This window comes from Tigriopus californicus, chromosome 2 (genome assembly GCF_007210705.1).
Source record: "Tigriopus californicus strain San Diego chromosome 2, Tcal_SD_v2.1, whole genome shotgun sequence".
Classification (NCBI taxonomy): domain Eukaryota; kingdom Metazoa; phylum Arthropoda; class Copepoda; order Harpacticoida; family Harpacticidae; genus Tigriopus; species Tigriopus californicus.
In genome coordinates, this window is record NC_081441.1 from 10,590,755 (window position 1) to 10,608,110 (window position 17,356).

Consider the following 17,356-nt stretch of genomic DNA (forward strand, 5'->3'; position numbering starts at 1 on the left):
AACCCCTTTTTGAAGTGCTGAGGTGGGATAACAAGGTGTCATAAAAACCTTGGGCCCATTTTCGAATCGACCCTTCTCGATATATTGGACGAGGCCATTAGCCACGATATTGAGATTAAGATTGAATGGAAACCTCTTGAATATCAAGTCCGATTCGATAACGACCTCTTGAATGAGAACCTTCCAAAGAAGTCGAGAATTCGTAAAACTAAGAGGTTTCAACTCAGTGCAACTTTATATTCAGAAAAGCTTTTAATAATCAAGATCTAACGGTTCAATGGTTTCTCAAGCACATTCTGCTCTCAATCCACATCCACGCCGTTTAAAAATGAATATGAAAGTATGGAGACGGAATTTTAATTTGGCAAATAACTCTGCTCGGCTGGAGTTTTCGTTTCGCTGTTGTTTACTAAGTTCGTTAGCAATGATTGAATGCCAAGTACTTTGAATTGCAAATTCCTTTTGAAAATGCATAGTAAACATGAGAAAGAAATGGGAACAAGATTATGGTGATGAGATTGGTCAATTGGGCAAAACACACCATGGATAAGGCCCATTACTCATCCTCTCGCAAAAGTGCTAGAGCGACCGAACCCTCCCAAAACCATTTGAATATAACATGCAATGAAAGATGAAACGCGAGAAGGGTGTCGATAAATCCTATACTAATTGTGCTTAAAACAACACTTGGACTTGTATTCAGTTTTAAATTATGGTAAACTTGACACGATTATATTTACCAAAAGGAGATGTGAAGTAGTGCTTACCGGAGTTGGTGCAATATTTATGCACCTAACATATAAACTACTTAAACTCGAATCAGGGAAAGAAGAGTGGCTGCACAAAAACGAGTTGCCCACTTTTTGCGCTAACATATTCGTGGGCGTTGGACATTAATAAACGAGGTGCCTTTTTTCGTTAACGAGTTGCCCAAGACATTTGATTTGATGTACATAAGTATTGTGTGGGATTAACTTTATCCTCCATTGGTTACTGCTCCTGTTAATATTGATTTCTTCTTTATTTAATTGCCCCAATTTTAGTTCATGTTCAATGGAAAGGATGTTGTGTGCAATTATAGCCCTATAGCCCCGATGGTTCTGTGGACGTGAAATGTTGAAAAATATCGTTCTGGAGGTTCATCCTCAGGTAATGATGCCTTAAGATAACATGTATGATTAGGAAACGCCATATACGTCTATATCAGTTAGAGATTGATTATGAATTAGGATTTTCATAACCAAGTCATTTAAAGGCTCGTCTTGCTTGCTTCATCAACAACCATTCCAGTTCTCAAAAGTAATTAGAAGGGGTCATTTGGGTATGGGTATCTTTTCAATTAAAGCTTTCCAGAAACCGTGATAAGGTGAAAGTGATTTTAAGTGAATAGTGCTTTACTCAAAGAAGCCAAAATGACCTCTGATAGGGGTCCTTTTTTCCAATGTCAGACAGCCCATATGAGATGAGAAAGAGGTACTGGAGATTGCTAAATAAATTACTTGCAACATGTCATAAACGCAATTTCTATTGCGAACATTATGTGACCTGGGTCACTAATCATGCAGAAGATTTTGATAGAATTAGCCAGAAACAACCCACACACATTATTATTCAATAAAGAGGAATCCGCCCAATCGGCCCTACATTTGGTAGAGGCTAATTCACAACGCGCCCTCTGCGGTGTAAAGCGTTAACCTGCCATATTTCGTGTAACATAGGAAGCCTATACCCATATCTGTGAACAACCACTTGCTCAAGCAAGCATGATCGACAATTGCAAATTCCTACATTTCTATCACAATGAAAAACCCTCATTGTTTTTTTGTTTGTTACGAAGTCAGGTAGCTCTCTCGCTTGGCCTGCCATCTGATTTTGGGTGTCCCAATTGAGGGATATTCCCGCTCCGTTGTCACAGCCCAACATTAATTATTACCTCACCCTCGGGAATGACCGTAGGTTCGCCCATTTAAGCTTTGAAACCAGCAACTGTAATCAATGCTGTAATCAAATACCACAGAGAAGCATGGACTTGGCTTCCCTGGGATCGAACCAGGATTCGCAAAGTGGACAGTGGATGCTCTACCAATACGGTACCCCAGTAAGCCTGAAAAATCCTCATATGGGCTTATGTACTTTGGTCAAGTCAGAAACACTTATTTTTGGATTGAGATATCCTTACTTTTTTTGATTATTTTAGAAATCAAGTCGTTATGCTTTGTTTAAATTTGAAGCACTCTTCATAACATAAAAAAGCGGAATCATTTGGATGCTGTGGCTCGAAATTAAATTCTCTTTCTCAATCAGCCTTTAAATCGCTCCCCAAATTTATTTCACCCTTTTGACTCGCTTTAGATTACTGTGCGTCAAATTATCTTGCTCGCATGTTACGATATACTCTTCGTATCATATCGGGTACACATGGCGTTCACATGTCTCCATTTCCCGTTGAACGTTTGCCTAATTAGGCACCAAATATGACAAGAGATGCGAATGGGAGAATAAAGTTCAAGCTTAGGGGTCTCTACACTCTCACAAAGCGTCATAAATACCTGCACAAGTCCATCGAATCCCCCTTCAGGATTGTCGATATTCCCAGATAGAGGCGCTTCTTTGACCTTTCGTTGAAAGAGTCTTGCATCCGGTCCTAGACTCATTTGATGTTGAAAACTATAGGGCAAGGGACATTTCTTCTGTTGGCAGTTTTTCCCCTTGACTAAACTGATGTAGGGCATGACTTCTTTATCCACGAAGCTCCCAAAACCGATGCGAAAGTCCCGTGTGATCTCCTGGATGGATGAAGCCAAATCTCTACCCAGTTTGACCTGAAAACAAAATTGAGAATCTAAGCCTCTTCAACATTGATGGTGGTGAATGGACAGGTTGAAAAATCCCTGCCAATGATGAATGACTTCAAGATCGCCCCGTTGAAGAGCTCTGGCATTGTAAAATGGTCAGTAAGATCAGATAATTGATAAAATCACTCTCAAGTGATTGCGCACACCTCAGGTTGTGGCCGGATGATTCCGCCGATCAAGAAGACACTCCCAGGCATATTTTGGCAATTTGTAAATTAACAATGGTTGGCTTTACGAGCTAGGCTAAGAGTGAAAGAGTGTGGAGAGTGAGTGTTTCTACATACATCAGTGCTCCATGTGGGTTGATGAGGGCCACACAAGCCTCAATCAGCATCCTGTTTATTTCTCTACATTTTGGAGGATCAGGCCTGCCATAAAAAGGTATGAGTAGTCAGAGCCCTGGAGGAGTCCAGATTACTCACAATATTATCCCGATCATCTGACATGGAATTGGACAAATCCATGAGATAATACAAGTCCACCGGGTATTGCTTCGCATGGGCCACTTGGAATTTGACAGTGACCTCTTTGCCCACCCTTGCTCGGATCTTAATCCGTTGTGGCCTGATTTGGACGAAATCGTCATCGGAGCTGGCATGTGGAGTTAGGGGACGATCTTCCAAAATGGTGATGATGGTTGATGGATCCTCCACCAGACCACACCTTGACTTATTGCTTGAGAACCTATTTGAGATGACAATCACAAATAATGATAAAAAACAAACTATGATGGGTCTGGAGATTGAGCTCATTTACTGGAAGGAAGCAGGAGCACACAAGTGCACTGGTCATATAACCTATATGTATTCAGGCTTTGTGATGGCCATCATGATCCTAGCCATATTTGTCAGGATCAGCCTGCCAAATGGAGAGATGTCAATTAGACGAGCCAAACTTGAGGCATTGTCTTGGTAATTCCAAGCCGATTGAGAGAGAGAAATTCAGTTTCGTCTCTTGTCATTTGGCGCCAATCGCAATTCTCAATCAGCGAGCCATAAAGACAAGGCAGAGACAATTTTCGAGGGTGGCTTATCGGCATTGGATAAGATTGCCCACTCACTTGTCTCTGGTCTACATATTTGTATCTATTCTGAGACTTTCTACACGCACAAAGAATCAAATGCAAAGTTTGCAAGTTGAATCCCATGCTGATTGTGAAGGGAAAATTAGAAGTTTGAATGACCTGGGACAATTTTAAATTGTGTGTGTTTATCGAAAACCTCGAACCAGCATCTCTAGGCTGTGGATTAAATTAAAATGTAATAACACCAATTTCAAATGATGAGAGTTGTATAAAATGAATGGTTTAATTGTTTGGTACCATAAAGAATCGATTCTGTGTCCCATGTTAAATGGGGGAAAATCTAGAAAAAAAAGATCATTTGAAAATGAATGAATTCGTTTCTTGGCCAACAATTTCAGGGAAATCCGTTTGTCTGTTTCGTTATAACTCCGCTAGAGGCGCCACGTTATCAACTAGTTAATGTTAATGAAGTAGCCTCCACCCATTTTCCATCAGCATATATCATTTTAGAAACAAATTGACCTTAATATTGTCCAACTTAATCAGATTTGTTTCAATAGAACTAAAAAATGACTAAAACCTATTTCAAAATATATGTTCCATCCAGAGCCATTGATCATTAGGTAGTGAAAAACATTCATACTTTGCCCCACTTGAACCCTCCCTCAAAATTTGACATTCTTATCTCAAGAAAAAGGTGTCTTACCATTCTTTAAGGTCACATCGACTGTTTCCCAAAGGAAATTCGGGATCCACACACCAAACACAGTCAATATTCTGAATGCACTCGTCACACGATTTATCCAAGGCTGTACAGGAGTTGTTTCTCTTGTTCAAGAATGAGCCATAAGTCCGAAAATGATCCGAAACACTGAACACTGACAAATACAGATGACTGAGACTGAGATACAGTCCCAAAATCCCTTTGGGCCAAAACATCGTCTGCAGACGCCTTTAAACACGTTTACCTAAGAATCGGGAAAAGTGAATCTAAGGACGATTCATGATATCAATTTGTAACTCAAAGCGAACCAAACAATGAATGAAGGAGCAATTTTAAGCCTCCAATTTCCCCTCGTTCTCATGACAAGCCATGGACAAGCACTAGAATTGAGCCCGGGATGCGATCTTGAGCAGGGTTGGGAGCACGGGAAAGAGAAGGAGGAGAAGATGTTTTTCTCAAGGCACTGAATCCTCTGCCGGAGCCGCTTTTCTTCAAGTGTCTTCCCTTGTTGTACTCGCACTTGAAGAGCTCGTTGGCTCCAATCGTGGAAGAACAATTGATCTGTAGACGTCAACGATCAGCTCCCAACTTCTGTTGGACTCTGAAGTGTGCCCAAACCTTGCTGAGAGCAAGATTCACCGTACCAAACACCTTCAGAAGTGGTCAATGAGCCTCTGGCAGGGCCAATTTCCTCCGACCCTCGATCTAACATGAGTTAAGTACATTCAAGTTGCTGATTTATGAATCGACGTATCTGGACGGGGTGAGACCCTAAGTCACGGAGGAGCCTAATTACTGCCTGGTGTGAGCAAGTATGAACTTTAAATGTAAGCAAGAGGGTGGAAGATGCGACTCTGTATAAAAGAGACCTCTCGTTCATTCCCTCATTCCCCGAGATGAACGGCCGGGATCGGCAAATCTCGCCGCCACGGACCCTTCATTTAGAATTGGATCGTTCGTCGGGATGTAGCACCGTATTGTACATGTGGTGGATAGCAGTATAAATGTGTACATGTACCTTATGTAGGCATGAGTTGTTCTGCTTTAGCACGCTCGGACCTACTAATGAAACTTCAGGTCTCGAAAAACTTACCTGGAAATATTGAACAGCAATCCCCGTCATTGGCGCACAGAATTAAAAGACATGATTTTTTTCCGGCTGTTTTTGTAAGTGAACACACGAGGGTTGCTTTGTTAGTGGTGAAAATGAACAAGTTGATTTCCATGATGAAATAAAGTTGGATTATACTTGAACTCTAAATCAAAGGATTTCATTTTCCCATTGAACGAGGAAAAGGCTTCACATAAATGAAACATTCCAGACTCAAGTTTTCTTCAAGTGAAGATTTGGCGATCTGATGAATAAGCGTAATTTTCTATTCATTCGCCTGTCAAGCGGATGAATGTAGAAATAAAAGTACAATGAATCTGGACAACAACAGTAACCAAGAGAGATAAGTCTAGAATTAGGACATATCCTCCTTTTTTCTTCTGTTCCTGTGTTTCAAAGCGTTCCTTTACTTTTTTCCAATCTGCCCTTGTCCCCCTCATAGGAATGAAATAAGTCAAATATTTACATTGAGTTAATTATAGGAAGCTCCAAAAGGAGAAATCATCTGTCTTCGAAAGTTCAATCGCAATGACGAAACGAAGCCAAATGACTCAAAAGTCCTGGGCGTTAATAGACATTCTTCCAAGTTCATCTCGAAGACACGTCTTTTAAGACAAGGATTTGCAAATTTTAAAGGCAAACAGATTCGTAAGATTTGCGTGGGAAGCATCCAAGGTCCAGGGACATCTTGACATATATGGACACGTCTCTTCCTTCCAAAAATAACTGCCACCTTATAATCGACCAATTGCTAAAGTTTGAAGAATGTTGATAAAAAATGACCCAATATATTAATCTATTTGAAACGAGCGAACATCCGAATAAAGCCAACCCATTGAGAAAGTGGAGGAACTCCCTCTCAAAAAAGATTAAATGCTCATTTCTAGATTGTTTCCAACTCATCTGCTTTTCGGGCTCGTCAATTTAAAGGGGTGTGGAGTGGATGTGTTACACGCAAATTTGCAGTTTGGCCCATCAACTTGGGCATTCATAATGAGGAGAAGAGCGTGAACATACAGTGCACTGAATGGAACGCGAAACTTCATGAAGACCTATTGCGCTTTGGGGAAGCGAAAAGCCCTGAAGGATTAAGTTTCCCCCGTTTTTGCTTGGAAATTGAATGCCTCATGTGCATCAGCTCAATATGCGGATAGATCAATGAGTGGATTGAATGGATGTTTCTTACATCATTCTCAGGTTTTTCGAAAAACACCCCAATTCCAGTTTGAGTCCGGGATTCCGCCAAGCGGACGATTACGAACCTAAACGTCCTGATCAATTGAGCTCGACTCCAAGAGGAGGTTTCCCACAGCCAAGCAATCAACAGCCACGGAAATTGTTTACACGAGATCCTCAAGAAGCAATGAGTGAGTTCTGCCCCGAGACTCAGCTGGAAGTCATTTGAAAAAGTTCCTCAAGGCCAACACGACTCGACAATGAGGAATGATTCCGGATTCATTTCCAATTTATTTGCAATGCATTCTAGCTTGAAGGCTAAACATGGATGGGTGACAATTACTGGTTCGTGTACGTATGTGTGATTAAGAGTATAGTGCTGGTCCAATATCACTTTTTTAAAATCTAGAAGTGTTATAAGTTGAGAACATTCCACCCTTACATCATCTCAGCAAGGAGACCTGTCGTTATGAATCATCGTCAAAGACTTTGAGTGACATGTATGCAAATCCACAGGGGCTTCCCTGGCCTTTCTCTAATCCCTCTTTTCATCCAGTCTCTCATTGCAAACCGGGCCCAATGCTCGAGGTTTCGTGAGCGCACATTTGAATTTCGACAACTCATGTCGCAAGCTTCAAATGAACACTCACAAAACCTCGGAGACTCCTTTGCAAATTAGTCCCTCTTTCTAACGAGTAAGTGACCGTCCATCCTTATCATCGCGAAGTCCCGGATCGATTTGGTGATGCTCGGCAGGCCAATGATCGGGAGAGTGGAGGTGTGGCGAGGGTGTGTGATGAAAGTCATTCCATTCAGAAGGCGGGGGTAACATCAGTCCATAATCCTCGAGGTGTTGAGATTGCATGGTAGGCTTACCAGTATAACCATTAGCCTCTTCTTGGGCCTTGGAGATGTTCTTCTTGTACCGAATGCGTTTGTTCCCGAACCAATTAGACACTTGCGACACAGTGATGTTGCACTTGCGAGCTAGTTCTTCTTTGGCCTCCTCACTTGGATAAGGATTGGCCAGATGGCTGTAGAAGTACTCGTTGAGGACTTCGGTGGCTTTTTTGCTGAAGTTTCGTCGCTTTCGGCGGGTATCCAAGAATCTAGAGCGAAGTATCATGATGGCTTCACAAGTGCTCTGCTTCAATTGGCCCTGGATGGAAAGGAATTTTTGATGGACAATGCGTACCATGCGCTCAATTTCTTTGGCGGTGATTGGGCGTGTCCTGGATTGCTCGCGAAGAAGATTCATGACATGCGTAGTGAATTCATTGCAGGCTTGTTCGTATTTTTCAAATTCGAGATGGTAGATTGAACGGATCTCGGACAGTTTATTCTTGTAGTCGACATGTTCAACGGTGGTTTCAGGTTGACCAGATGCAGATGCTGCAGCAGCTGTACTCGCTGCTTGGTCTCCTGAAACGAGACATTTTAGACTGAAGTGGAGGATCAGCTTTCCAGCAATTGGGTTTGCAGTGCAAGTTTAGCAATACAGTGAAATCTCGAAAGAACTTCGTTAATCGGAACAGTCTTGAAAAAAAGCCCCATTCTTATTGAAACCTTTTTTCTATCTATATTTTCATTTGTTAACATTATACAATTGAGTCCAGCGTAAGAAAGACAAAAATGCAAACTACTGATCTTGATGGTGAGAGAACTGTTCGCAAAAATTGAAGTGTTGGATTTTGGATGAAGAAGAAAATACTCAATAGCGCACAGCTGATTGACTTGCTTAAAAAATCAAACCATGACATTTCCCCAGAATACAGAATGGAATCAAAAAAGTGGAAGAAATGAAGAAAACCAAAAAATGATCAGTTTACCCTTGATACATATTGAATTCATATGAATGATGGGTGTGAACTTCATGTTGTTTGGTCTTTTGATTATGATATGCATTTGAAAAAGCCCATTGAGTTACCTCCTTTTAAATGTATCATATATATTTCTGTCACCACAACTTTGTGTCAATTTTTCAAGTTTGCCATCCTTCAGAATTAAAAAGGTGCAAGAGCTTTGCAACAAAAACTTCTCACCGAACACTTTAATCTCTTTGTTCAAAAGGACTCCTTGTTGTTAAGCCCATACAAACTATGCATCATCACACTTCTTAGATTATATTTTTAATAGCTGAAAGCTTGTGTACCTGCCAAAAGCAACAAGATTTCGGTTCAAGTAATCACCATGATAGAATGGTGTTAAAAAGGGACGAATTAAACATCAGAATAGTGTAGTACAGCGGCTGTTTTACATTTCTGGGTATTTTATACATCATACACCGGGCACACCCCGTTTGATAACAACATATCACCAGACAAGGTGATGAAAATAACATTAATGATAGACATTAACGATCTGAATACCAAGGTTTTAACAAAACTCACACGTTTTTTGACCTACTTAATACCTAGTGCACATTGCCCTTTTGTTGTCTGCCCTCTGGGCCCTGTCCACCTCCATGTCTAGAGAACTCCTTGGTTAGTACAAAACGCAATTTCCATCCAGTAATAACTAGCGTTTGTATATGCATTTGTTAGTGTATATGAAAATGTATTTCAAATCATAACAAACACTTCAAATTAGATTGACTGAAAAATTACACCGTCTTAAGTATTGAAAGTGATTTCGTAGCATGCTAGTTTGAGCTATTTTCATTGAAAAAAAAGAATGAAATTAAATGTCTAGGAATTTAAGCAAACATTTTATCAGCATTATAACCACCGTGAACGATGAAAGAGGCCGAATGGCTGTTTAATGACTTTTCAATGAGGAAAAAGTTACCATTATGTTTCATGGCTTAACGCCCACTATTGCAGTTTCTTTAGTTTTTCCTCCTCAAAAAACCCACAAAGGCATGTGACATGCTATAGAGATTTTTGAGCTTTTGTGATCCTAGGTCTGCCAAAATAAAGTGGTACTCCCTAGACAAGAAATTCTAATCCTTTCCCTCTTCATGCTTTTTCATGAAATTCATTGAGTATTTTGTGATATTAGCGGTGGTTGGATTTGAGTCAGGTTTCTTTTGTTACAAGGTAAGGCTTCTCCAACATCTTTACAGTTTTAATCATCGAATTATACAACATACCATTTCAGGCTCAAGCGAATCATGTGCTTGTGATCAGTTCATCTTTTGGTTTGCTCGTGAATAATGAATGAAATTTCTCCCTCTCCAAATATCGTCAAATCGAGGAGGAAGGCAACTCTTTCCCTTCTTTTTTGGAGAAAATTGGAAATTTACGACCAATATTGCTGCGTTGAAAGTGTTGGAAGCAAATTTGAACCTCTTCATCTATTCAGTAGAACCCTCGTCGGCAAAAATTGAAGGGTGATTGATTAGACAAAATTGAATTGCCATTTTGGAGAAGAAAAGTTGACGAAACTGAACTTACAATCTAGCAACAAATCAATGCCAATTTCTATAGGACGAATATTGAATGCCAATTTGTATAGGACGAATTTTGAATGTCAATTTTTTGATGTGTTTCCATCTGAACATACGTTATTTTAATGGCACAGCACTTTTGGTACTCTGGTATATATATCTTCACCTTTTCTTGAAGCAAACTCTTGCAGGAATTCTTATGGACTTGCAAACTATAAAAGGTCATCTAGATATAAATTAGCTTGAAATTAAATGACATTACGGTAAGTAATTTGGTAGACTAAGCGAAGGCACAGATTTCTAGACACTGGATGTCGTACAACCGACCACTGACCACTGGGTTGACTAAACAGTACAATAAACCGGTTTGTGATCAATTCCCCGGAGACCATCCTATGTATTGTTTTACTAGCCGAGAGGTCGGTCGTCCGACATCCAGGGTCTAGAAATCTATGGTACTTGAAAGGGTAAAATGAATTGAAGGATTTCATGGGAAATGTTGGCAATTTACGAAGGTTATTTATAAACTCCCAAGAGGCACAAAAGTACATGCGTGAAATAGTGTTAAACGTGGTTGTCAATGAGTTTACGTTTATGAAACATGATCAAACATTGGTAAAGAGGCTAAAAATTTGTAGAATTTTTTCCCCGAACTATGACATATTTCACCACAATAAAATCGGTTCCATTTCTTTTGATTTACACATTTTGACTCGGGAGGCGCAAAAAGTGCGAAACAGCAAAGCCATCAAGAGACAAAAGATGCAAAAAAAGGGAAAAAAAGCTTTTTTACCCCTCCGACTCGAATATTAGTCTTTAATGGTTTTAAGTAGATGACATAGTACCGACTGTGATACCAGTGAGTAAGGGCCATGCCCCTCGAACAGTGGCCCCCCATGAACCTGTGATATGCCCGGGTCAGTGCACCTCCCCTTCCCATCTTCCCTCCTCCCATTACCCCGGCCCACGTCTTTTTCAAGACGTGAGCTTTTAGCCCTCCAACCATAGATAACTTCATAATAAGATCGATCAAGGGCGCTGCGATCGCATGTTTTCGTCTCAGCTGTCGCTGGTGGAAAAAAATGTTTCATTCGTAGTCAAGCTACTTAGGACAACTATGGTGCAAATTTGAATCGTTGACGGCTCGTCCAAATTCAGAGTAGAAACCCCTAATAAGACTTCTTGTCAAGCAATTGCTCTCGTCCAGCACGCTTCATAAACGGGGTTGAGTAAGTTGTCCGACCACATTTTTAATAACGACATTTTGACGAGGTTAAAATGGGGCTCAATTAAAGTTTTCATCCATGAGGTGGAAACACTTAACTGAAACGCAAGGAACAAGCCTGGGTTCAGGCTGACCTCCAGAGGTGTCGGAATTACCTTGTTTATGTATAGGCGCAATCATGTCGCCCACATTCAAGTACATTGTTGGGAGATTGAAACGAAATTCCGAATGCCTCATCATTGCGTTGCAATTTCGGATACATTTTGTTACACTTTCGAGATTTTCGAGATGCGTTGCTAAACAAGGGCAATCAATAGAGTACATGATTTGCTCTACTAATGTCCAAACTTTTTTTTAACATGTTACGTTATTATGCCCTAAAAAGCATGTTTTTATTATTCTACCACTCTTTCTACCTGTATATTTGTAAGATTCAAAAGAAATTAAGGTTAAAGAGGAATAACAAACGTTTCATGATAATAATTCAACTTGCCTGAAGCGAGATTTAACGAAATATCTTTGTCCCATTTCCACCAGCGTCAGCTGACCTGAAAACATGCTCATGGGGTACAGTTCCTGTTGAACTTAAGCATTCTAGTTATGGTTTTCTATGCCTCCAACCCTCTTCCTCTTCCCAATCATCCCTTCCTTCCTTTCCCCCCTCAATGTCCATAGTGATCTCTCTTTTCTAGGTCGGATTGAACAACTCGGTATCGTTAGGAACCAGCATTGGCGGCAACAGCGGAAAAACATCAAGCGGAGGAGAGGAGGGAATCAAACGGTGTCGGCCTGCTTCCTGAACTGTCATGGACGGGCAAACATGCTGCGAGTGGCTGGAGTGGGGCGGTGTCTTGACAAAATCCGAGAACACGCCTTCATCTTCTTATCCGAGACGTGGGTCACCAAGGAGAAACACAAGAGTTGCTTTCCTGGCAAACAGAGCTTCGTACTTCATCCAGGATGGCAGGCTTTTACAAACGTGCCAAAAAGCCCTCCAGTAACTCGGAGATTCCTGTGAGTAAATTCCTCCTCCACTGTCAAGAACTGTTTGCATCAACATCGGAAACAGTAGTGGAGGAGGTCCAGGGCTACCCAGAAGAACACCATCCTCTTTTGCAGCCCGTCACAAAACCCGACATGGACGTGGTCTTCAAGAAGATGAAAAGCAAAGCCCCCCTTAACATCAGGGGTCTCTCTCCCTTCTCACTTTCACTTCTCCGGACCCAAGTCCAGCCACTCCTCCCAAGACCTCTTCAGCCTCGCCCTCCATTCTTCTTTCTTCCCCCCAGAGTGGATGGAGTCGGCCATCATCTTCATCCATAAGAATGGGCCCAGGGACATTCCAGACAACTATTGGACCATCGCCCTGGAGAACCCTTTCTTGAAGATGATGTTCTCCCTACTAGCTGCCCGCTTCTACGGATTGGCCAAGGATAGGGATCTCCTTCCCCAGTTCCAATTCGGTTTCTGGAGAAGCCTCTCAACCACCACGGCAGCTACTCTCCTCTATGCAATAAGAGGAGAGTGTACGGATGCTTTGTGGATTTCTCCAAAACATTCGACATGGTGGACGGAACACGGTTATTCCTCAAACTCCAGCTGTGGGGAGTTCTGGGTTCAATCTGTGTCCTGCTGTCTAACATCTATGCGGGACTCAGATGCTCCATTCGTTCGGTGAGGACCTATCCCCCTGCTACTTTACTTCCATTGGCCTTCCGCAGGGATCCATTCTCGCCAATTCTATTCAATCTCTATGTATCAGACCTGCCCGAAGCCCTAACACACCAAGGCCCCACCATTAACCATGTTATTGTTCAATATCTTCAATATGCAGACGACCTGGTTCTCTAGGCTGATTCAGCCGTGGAATTGCAAAATGCCATCAATGCACTCCACGGTTATTGCCAAGAGAACGGCCTTCAAGTCAATAACATCAAGACGAAGGCCATGGCTTTCCATAAAGGTCGTCTGCCTCCCATCTCCTTCCATATCCACCACAGTCCAATTGAAATCGTCAATAATTTCAATTATGTCGGTTTTACATTCTCCACTCAACTCTCCTTCACCAACCATCTCAAATGGGTTCAAGGATGGGTGCCGAGCACATTTTAGCACGGTTACCCAACTGATTGAACATATAGAGCAGGTTATTGAGGGACTGGAGAGCCATGAATCAGTCGATGTAGTTTATCTCGACTTTGCCAAGGCCTGTGACAAGGCAGATCATGGCCTTTTAGTTAACAGGCTCCATGAGATTGGAATCTAAGGCAAGGTTCTCAATTGGCTAAGAAGTTTCATTTATGGTAGGGCAACAATTAGTTATGGTTGAGGGATCCCTTAGTGACATTAATGATGTCAAGTCGGGCGTCCCTCAGGGCTCCATTTTGGGTCCTCTCCTTTTCATTATCTTCATTGCTACGCTTCAGAAGCTTGGTAGTAGTAATGACAGTATCTCTTCTTATGCTGATGATACAAAATTGGTAGTTGGTAGGAATGGTCAGAACTCTGGTTGTTTGTTAGAGGTCCTAGACCAAATCTATTCCTGGGTTGCTGCGAGTAGCATGGCACTGAATTGAATGAAATTCTGCTAAATGACCTTTGGGTCGACGCCATTGAACACTCCACTATTAGATGAAGGTAAGGACATTGAGCAGGTCTCATCCATGAAGGATTTAGGTGTAGTCCTCCAAGATAATGGAAAGTTCGATGAGCATATTCAGTTGAAAGTTGGTAAAGCTTTTCAAACATGTGGTTGAATATATCGCACGTTTAAGTCCAGAGATAATATCACGATGCTAACTCTGTTCAAGTCAATGTTCAGCCAAATTCTTGAATATGCCTCTCCCATCTGGGCTCCAATTAGTTCAGCAGGTTTGCAAAAGCTTGAGCAGGTCCAAAGATATTTTTCTAGGAACTTCCCAGCAATGAGAGAGCTCTCGTATTGGGAGAGACTAAAAAAGTTGGGGCTGTATCGTGTTCAGAGAAGGTACGAAAGGTATCTGACACTGTACGTCTTCAAAAGCATTTATGAACTTTGTCCCAGCCCAGGATTTAGGGTTAATTGTAGTGATCGTAGAGGCTTAACTTGCGTTTTGAGAGTACCTTCAAGCCCTCGAGAATCCAGGCTGGTTAAAACAATGAAGTCCAACTCTCTTCTTTCTCGGGCTCCTTCATTGTTCAATTTGCTGCCCTCAAATATTCGTAGGGCTTATGTAGGCGTTGATCCAGTAGCAGGATTTAAGTCAGACTTGGACAAGTTTTTGACTAAAATTCTTGATCAATCTTATATTCAAGGATTAGCCAGATCAGCCAACTCCAATTCGTTGGTCGATCAAATAATATATATGAATAAAAGTCAAGTAAAATGAATAATATCCTCGTCTTGAACTACTGGGATTCCAATCCCGGTAGCGGTAAGGAAGTCCGCAAAAAAAAAAAAGATCATCAATAATCAAAGCCAAGGCCAGGATTGGATACATGTGCAATAGACCTCCTATCAAGAATCTCCCCCTTCCAATAGTTCAACTCTTCCGGACCTACATCACTCCAATTTTCCTTTACGGCGTTCACCTTTGGCTTCCCAACTCCGCTCAATACGCCCTCAAATTCGCCCTCAAATCCGCCAATGCCACCCTCACCAAGTTCCTCAAACGATACCTGTGCGTGCCCCAATACGCTAATAATGCATCGACGCATTTTCAATGCGAAACCAAGCCCCTCACCTTTGGGCTGGCAAGGTTAGTGTTCAACAGTGTTGGGAACCTGACCTTTCCGGAGGTGATGTCCGGACACAAGTTGTCCTTCCCGGTCAAGTTCTTGCATACACCTTTTTGTCCTTGGCCCGACATCCCTTCGGAGTATTGGCGGTCACGCACCTTTGTCCGGCTCCCGGCCCAATGCCATCAACGTCGGGAGCTGACAAAAGATCTGTTCAATCTGACCCACCCACTCTACTCCAATAACCAAGATTTTCATCATTTCCCTCTTCACTTTTTTCTTGTGCACTGAACCAATCCTAGTCAAACTCACTGTGATATCACTTCCTAGTCAACTATTTTATCAGTCTTGACCATTTTATTCTTTTATTAATCAATTTTTGTTATGATATTTATACATACAGTTTTATACATTCTACAATCTGACATGACCAAGAGTCGCAATAAAGTTTATTTATAAAATCAACAAAAAAGGCATATTTAAATCAATTTTTGACAGTGGTGCCAATTTGCAAGGCGCATTTGTATAAAGCTTGTTTAAAGTTTTGGCTCAATATTGGACAAAATTGACATAAATTTGTTTTTATGGAATGGTTCCCCTTACCTAATTTCCCTTTTCCAGCTTTAGATCTTCACCATTGATCTCGTTGAAGAAGTAATTGACTTTTTCTTTGTCAAAACGAGACGTTAGTTTGCCTGGAGGAAGTACTGTGCGTTTTTTGGCCTAGTTCACTATCATAACCCTTTGCTCAGCTTGTATCTTTGGACTTGAAACTGGTAGTTTTCATAATTTTTTTCACTTGTCTTTCAATCATGGTGTGGCGCCGATGACAATACAACTTTAGGACCTCACAATTTGATAATTGATGTCAATTGTTCAAAGTTTAGCTCTTCACATATCTATGACGGCAGCAACCTTTGAATTAAAACTTTATAATGAACTCTAACGCCAAGAAAGTGGTAACATCAACCAAAACACCGATAAATATATGAAACAATATATGAAACAAATATGAAAAAAGTGATAAAGAAATGTGAAATAAAGGTAAATTGTGTAAATATGTAAATAAGTGGGCTTTGGTGACAAAATACTTTTTTAAACAATATTTGGATATGCAAAATATTGCACAATATATATATAGAGGCCTAATGTGCGTATTGAGAGCACCTTCAAGTCCTCGAGAATCCAGGCTAGTTCAAACAATGAAGTCCAATTCTCTTCTTTCTCGGGCTCCTTCATTGTTTAATTTACTTCCCTCTAATATTCGTAGGGAATACATAGGCCTTGTTGATCGGGTAGCATCTTTCAAGTCAGACTTGGACAAATTTTTAGATAGCATTCCAGATCAACCCTACATTCAAGGATTAGCTCGGTCTGCCAACTCAAATTCGTTGGTAGATCAAATATCATGTAAAAATTGAAAGGTAATAGATAGACGAATTATAACCTTTCATTTTAATAGTACTGGGGATGACATTCCCTGTAGCGGTTAGAAAAGTCCGTGAAAAAACCAACAAAAAAATAACAATATGCCCCTCCCTAATTATGACTGAACAACGTAAGAGTCAATAAAAAAACTAAATGCATCGTCACATTGCATTCGTTTCAAAAGTCTTACCTCTTCCCTTTTCAGGTCCAGCCACACCCTCGGCCACCAGCATATTATCCAGTCTGGCCAATTGTGGATCGGGCACGTCTTCTTGTTCCCCATGACGTTGACTGAGGACCGTCTTCTCCTTGATCTGACAAAGGACCTCGAACAAGGCTGGTTTCATCCGATGGCAATTGAGCGTGTGCTTCCTGACTTGAGCCTCGTCCAGCGTTTGGTCCGTGATGCACAAGATTTGATCCAAAAGCTGGTTGATATCACTCTGACTCGATGACGGCACGCCTCCCATTGACTTCGGATCCGGGTCCAAGCGTGGCCCATACCCGTAGGGATCCATGTTCCAGACCTAACTAACTACAAAACCGGTAATAACTGATCAGTTGGCCTCACCGCATTCCCGAGCGCCGGGCTTCATCCCTGGCGAACCATGGTTAACCAGATTGTCTGGGCTCCTCCATGCCCGATTGTTTCAGTTTTCGAATTCGCCTGGTGGCAATTAGAGGTCGCTGATGAGCATCCTCGCGTCC

The 17,356-nt window shown here is 41.4% G+C and overlaps 2 protein-coding genes across 4 annotated transcripts in view; both read right to left on the reverse strand.

The window, feature by feature from the left end:
• Positions 1-5,647, reverse strand: part of LOC131891890 (integrin beta-PS-like) — a 12,082-nt gene extending 6,435 nt beyond the window's left edge. Inside the window, exons 1-4 of one of the 3 annotated variants that reach the window (XM_059241587.1) lie at positions 4,912-5,647; positions 4,586-4,847; positions 3,278-3,539; positions 2,550-2,822 (exon numbers count right to left, since the gene is read on the reverse strand). In XM_059241587.1, coding sequence (XP_059097570.1) covers positions 2,550-2,822; positions 3,278-3,539; positions 4,586-4,818 — 768 coding nt within the window. In that variant the 5' untranslated portion in view covers positions 4,819-4,847; positions 4,912-5,647. Of the gene's footprint in view, positions 1-2,549; positions 2,823-3,001; positions 3,140-3,277; positions 3,540-4,585 lie in introns of those variants that run through there. The other 2 variants (XM_059241580.1, XM_059241595.1) reach the window with 2 other exon arrangements.
• Positions 5,648-7,158: 1,511 nt separating this feature from the next.
• LOC131877047 (pre-B-cell leukemia transcription factor 1-like) lies at positions 7,159-17,172 on the reverse strand. Its single transcript, XM_059222612.1, has 2 exons — positions 16,839-17,172; positions 7,159-8,312 (listed from the first exon to the last, which is right to left on the reverse strand). Exons 1-2 carry the CDS (start codon positions 17,164-17,166, stop codon positions 7,579-7,581), a joined length of 1,062 nt encoding a protein of 353 aa, XP_059078595.1. The 5' UTR covers positions 17,167-17,172; the 3' UTR covers positions 7,159-7,578.
• Positions 17,173-17,356: the final 184 nt, after the last annotated feature.

Coding starts and splice junctions, on each gene's coding strand:
- LOC131877047 (XM_059222612.1), bottom strand. CDS start 17,166: ATGGATCCCTACGGGTATGGGCCACGCTTGGACCCGGATCCGAAGTCA. Junction 8,313..16,838: donor TGGACCTGAAAAGGGAAGAG/GTAAGACTTTTG, acceptor GTCTCGTTTCAG/GAGACCAAGCAGCGAGTACA.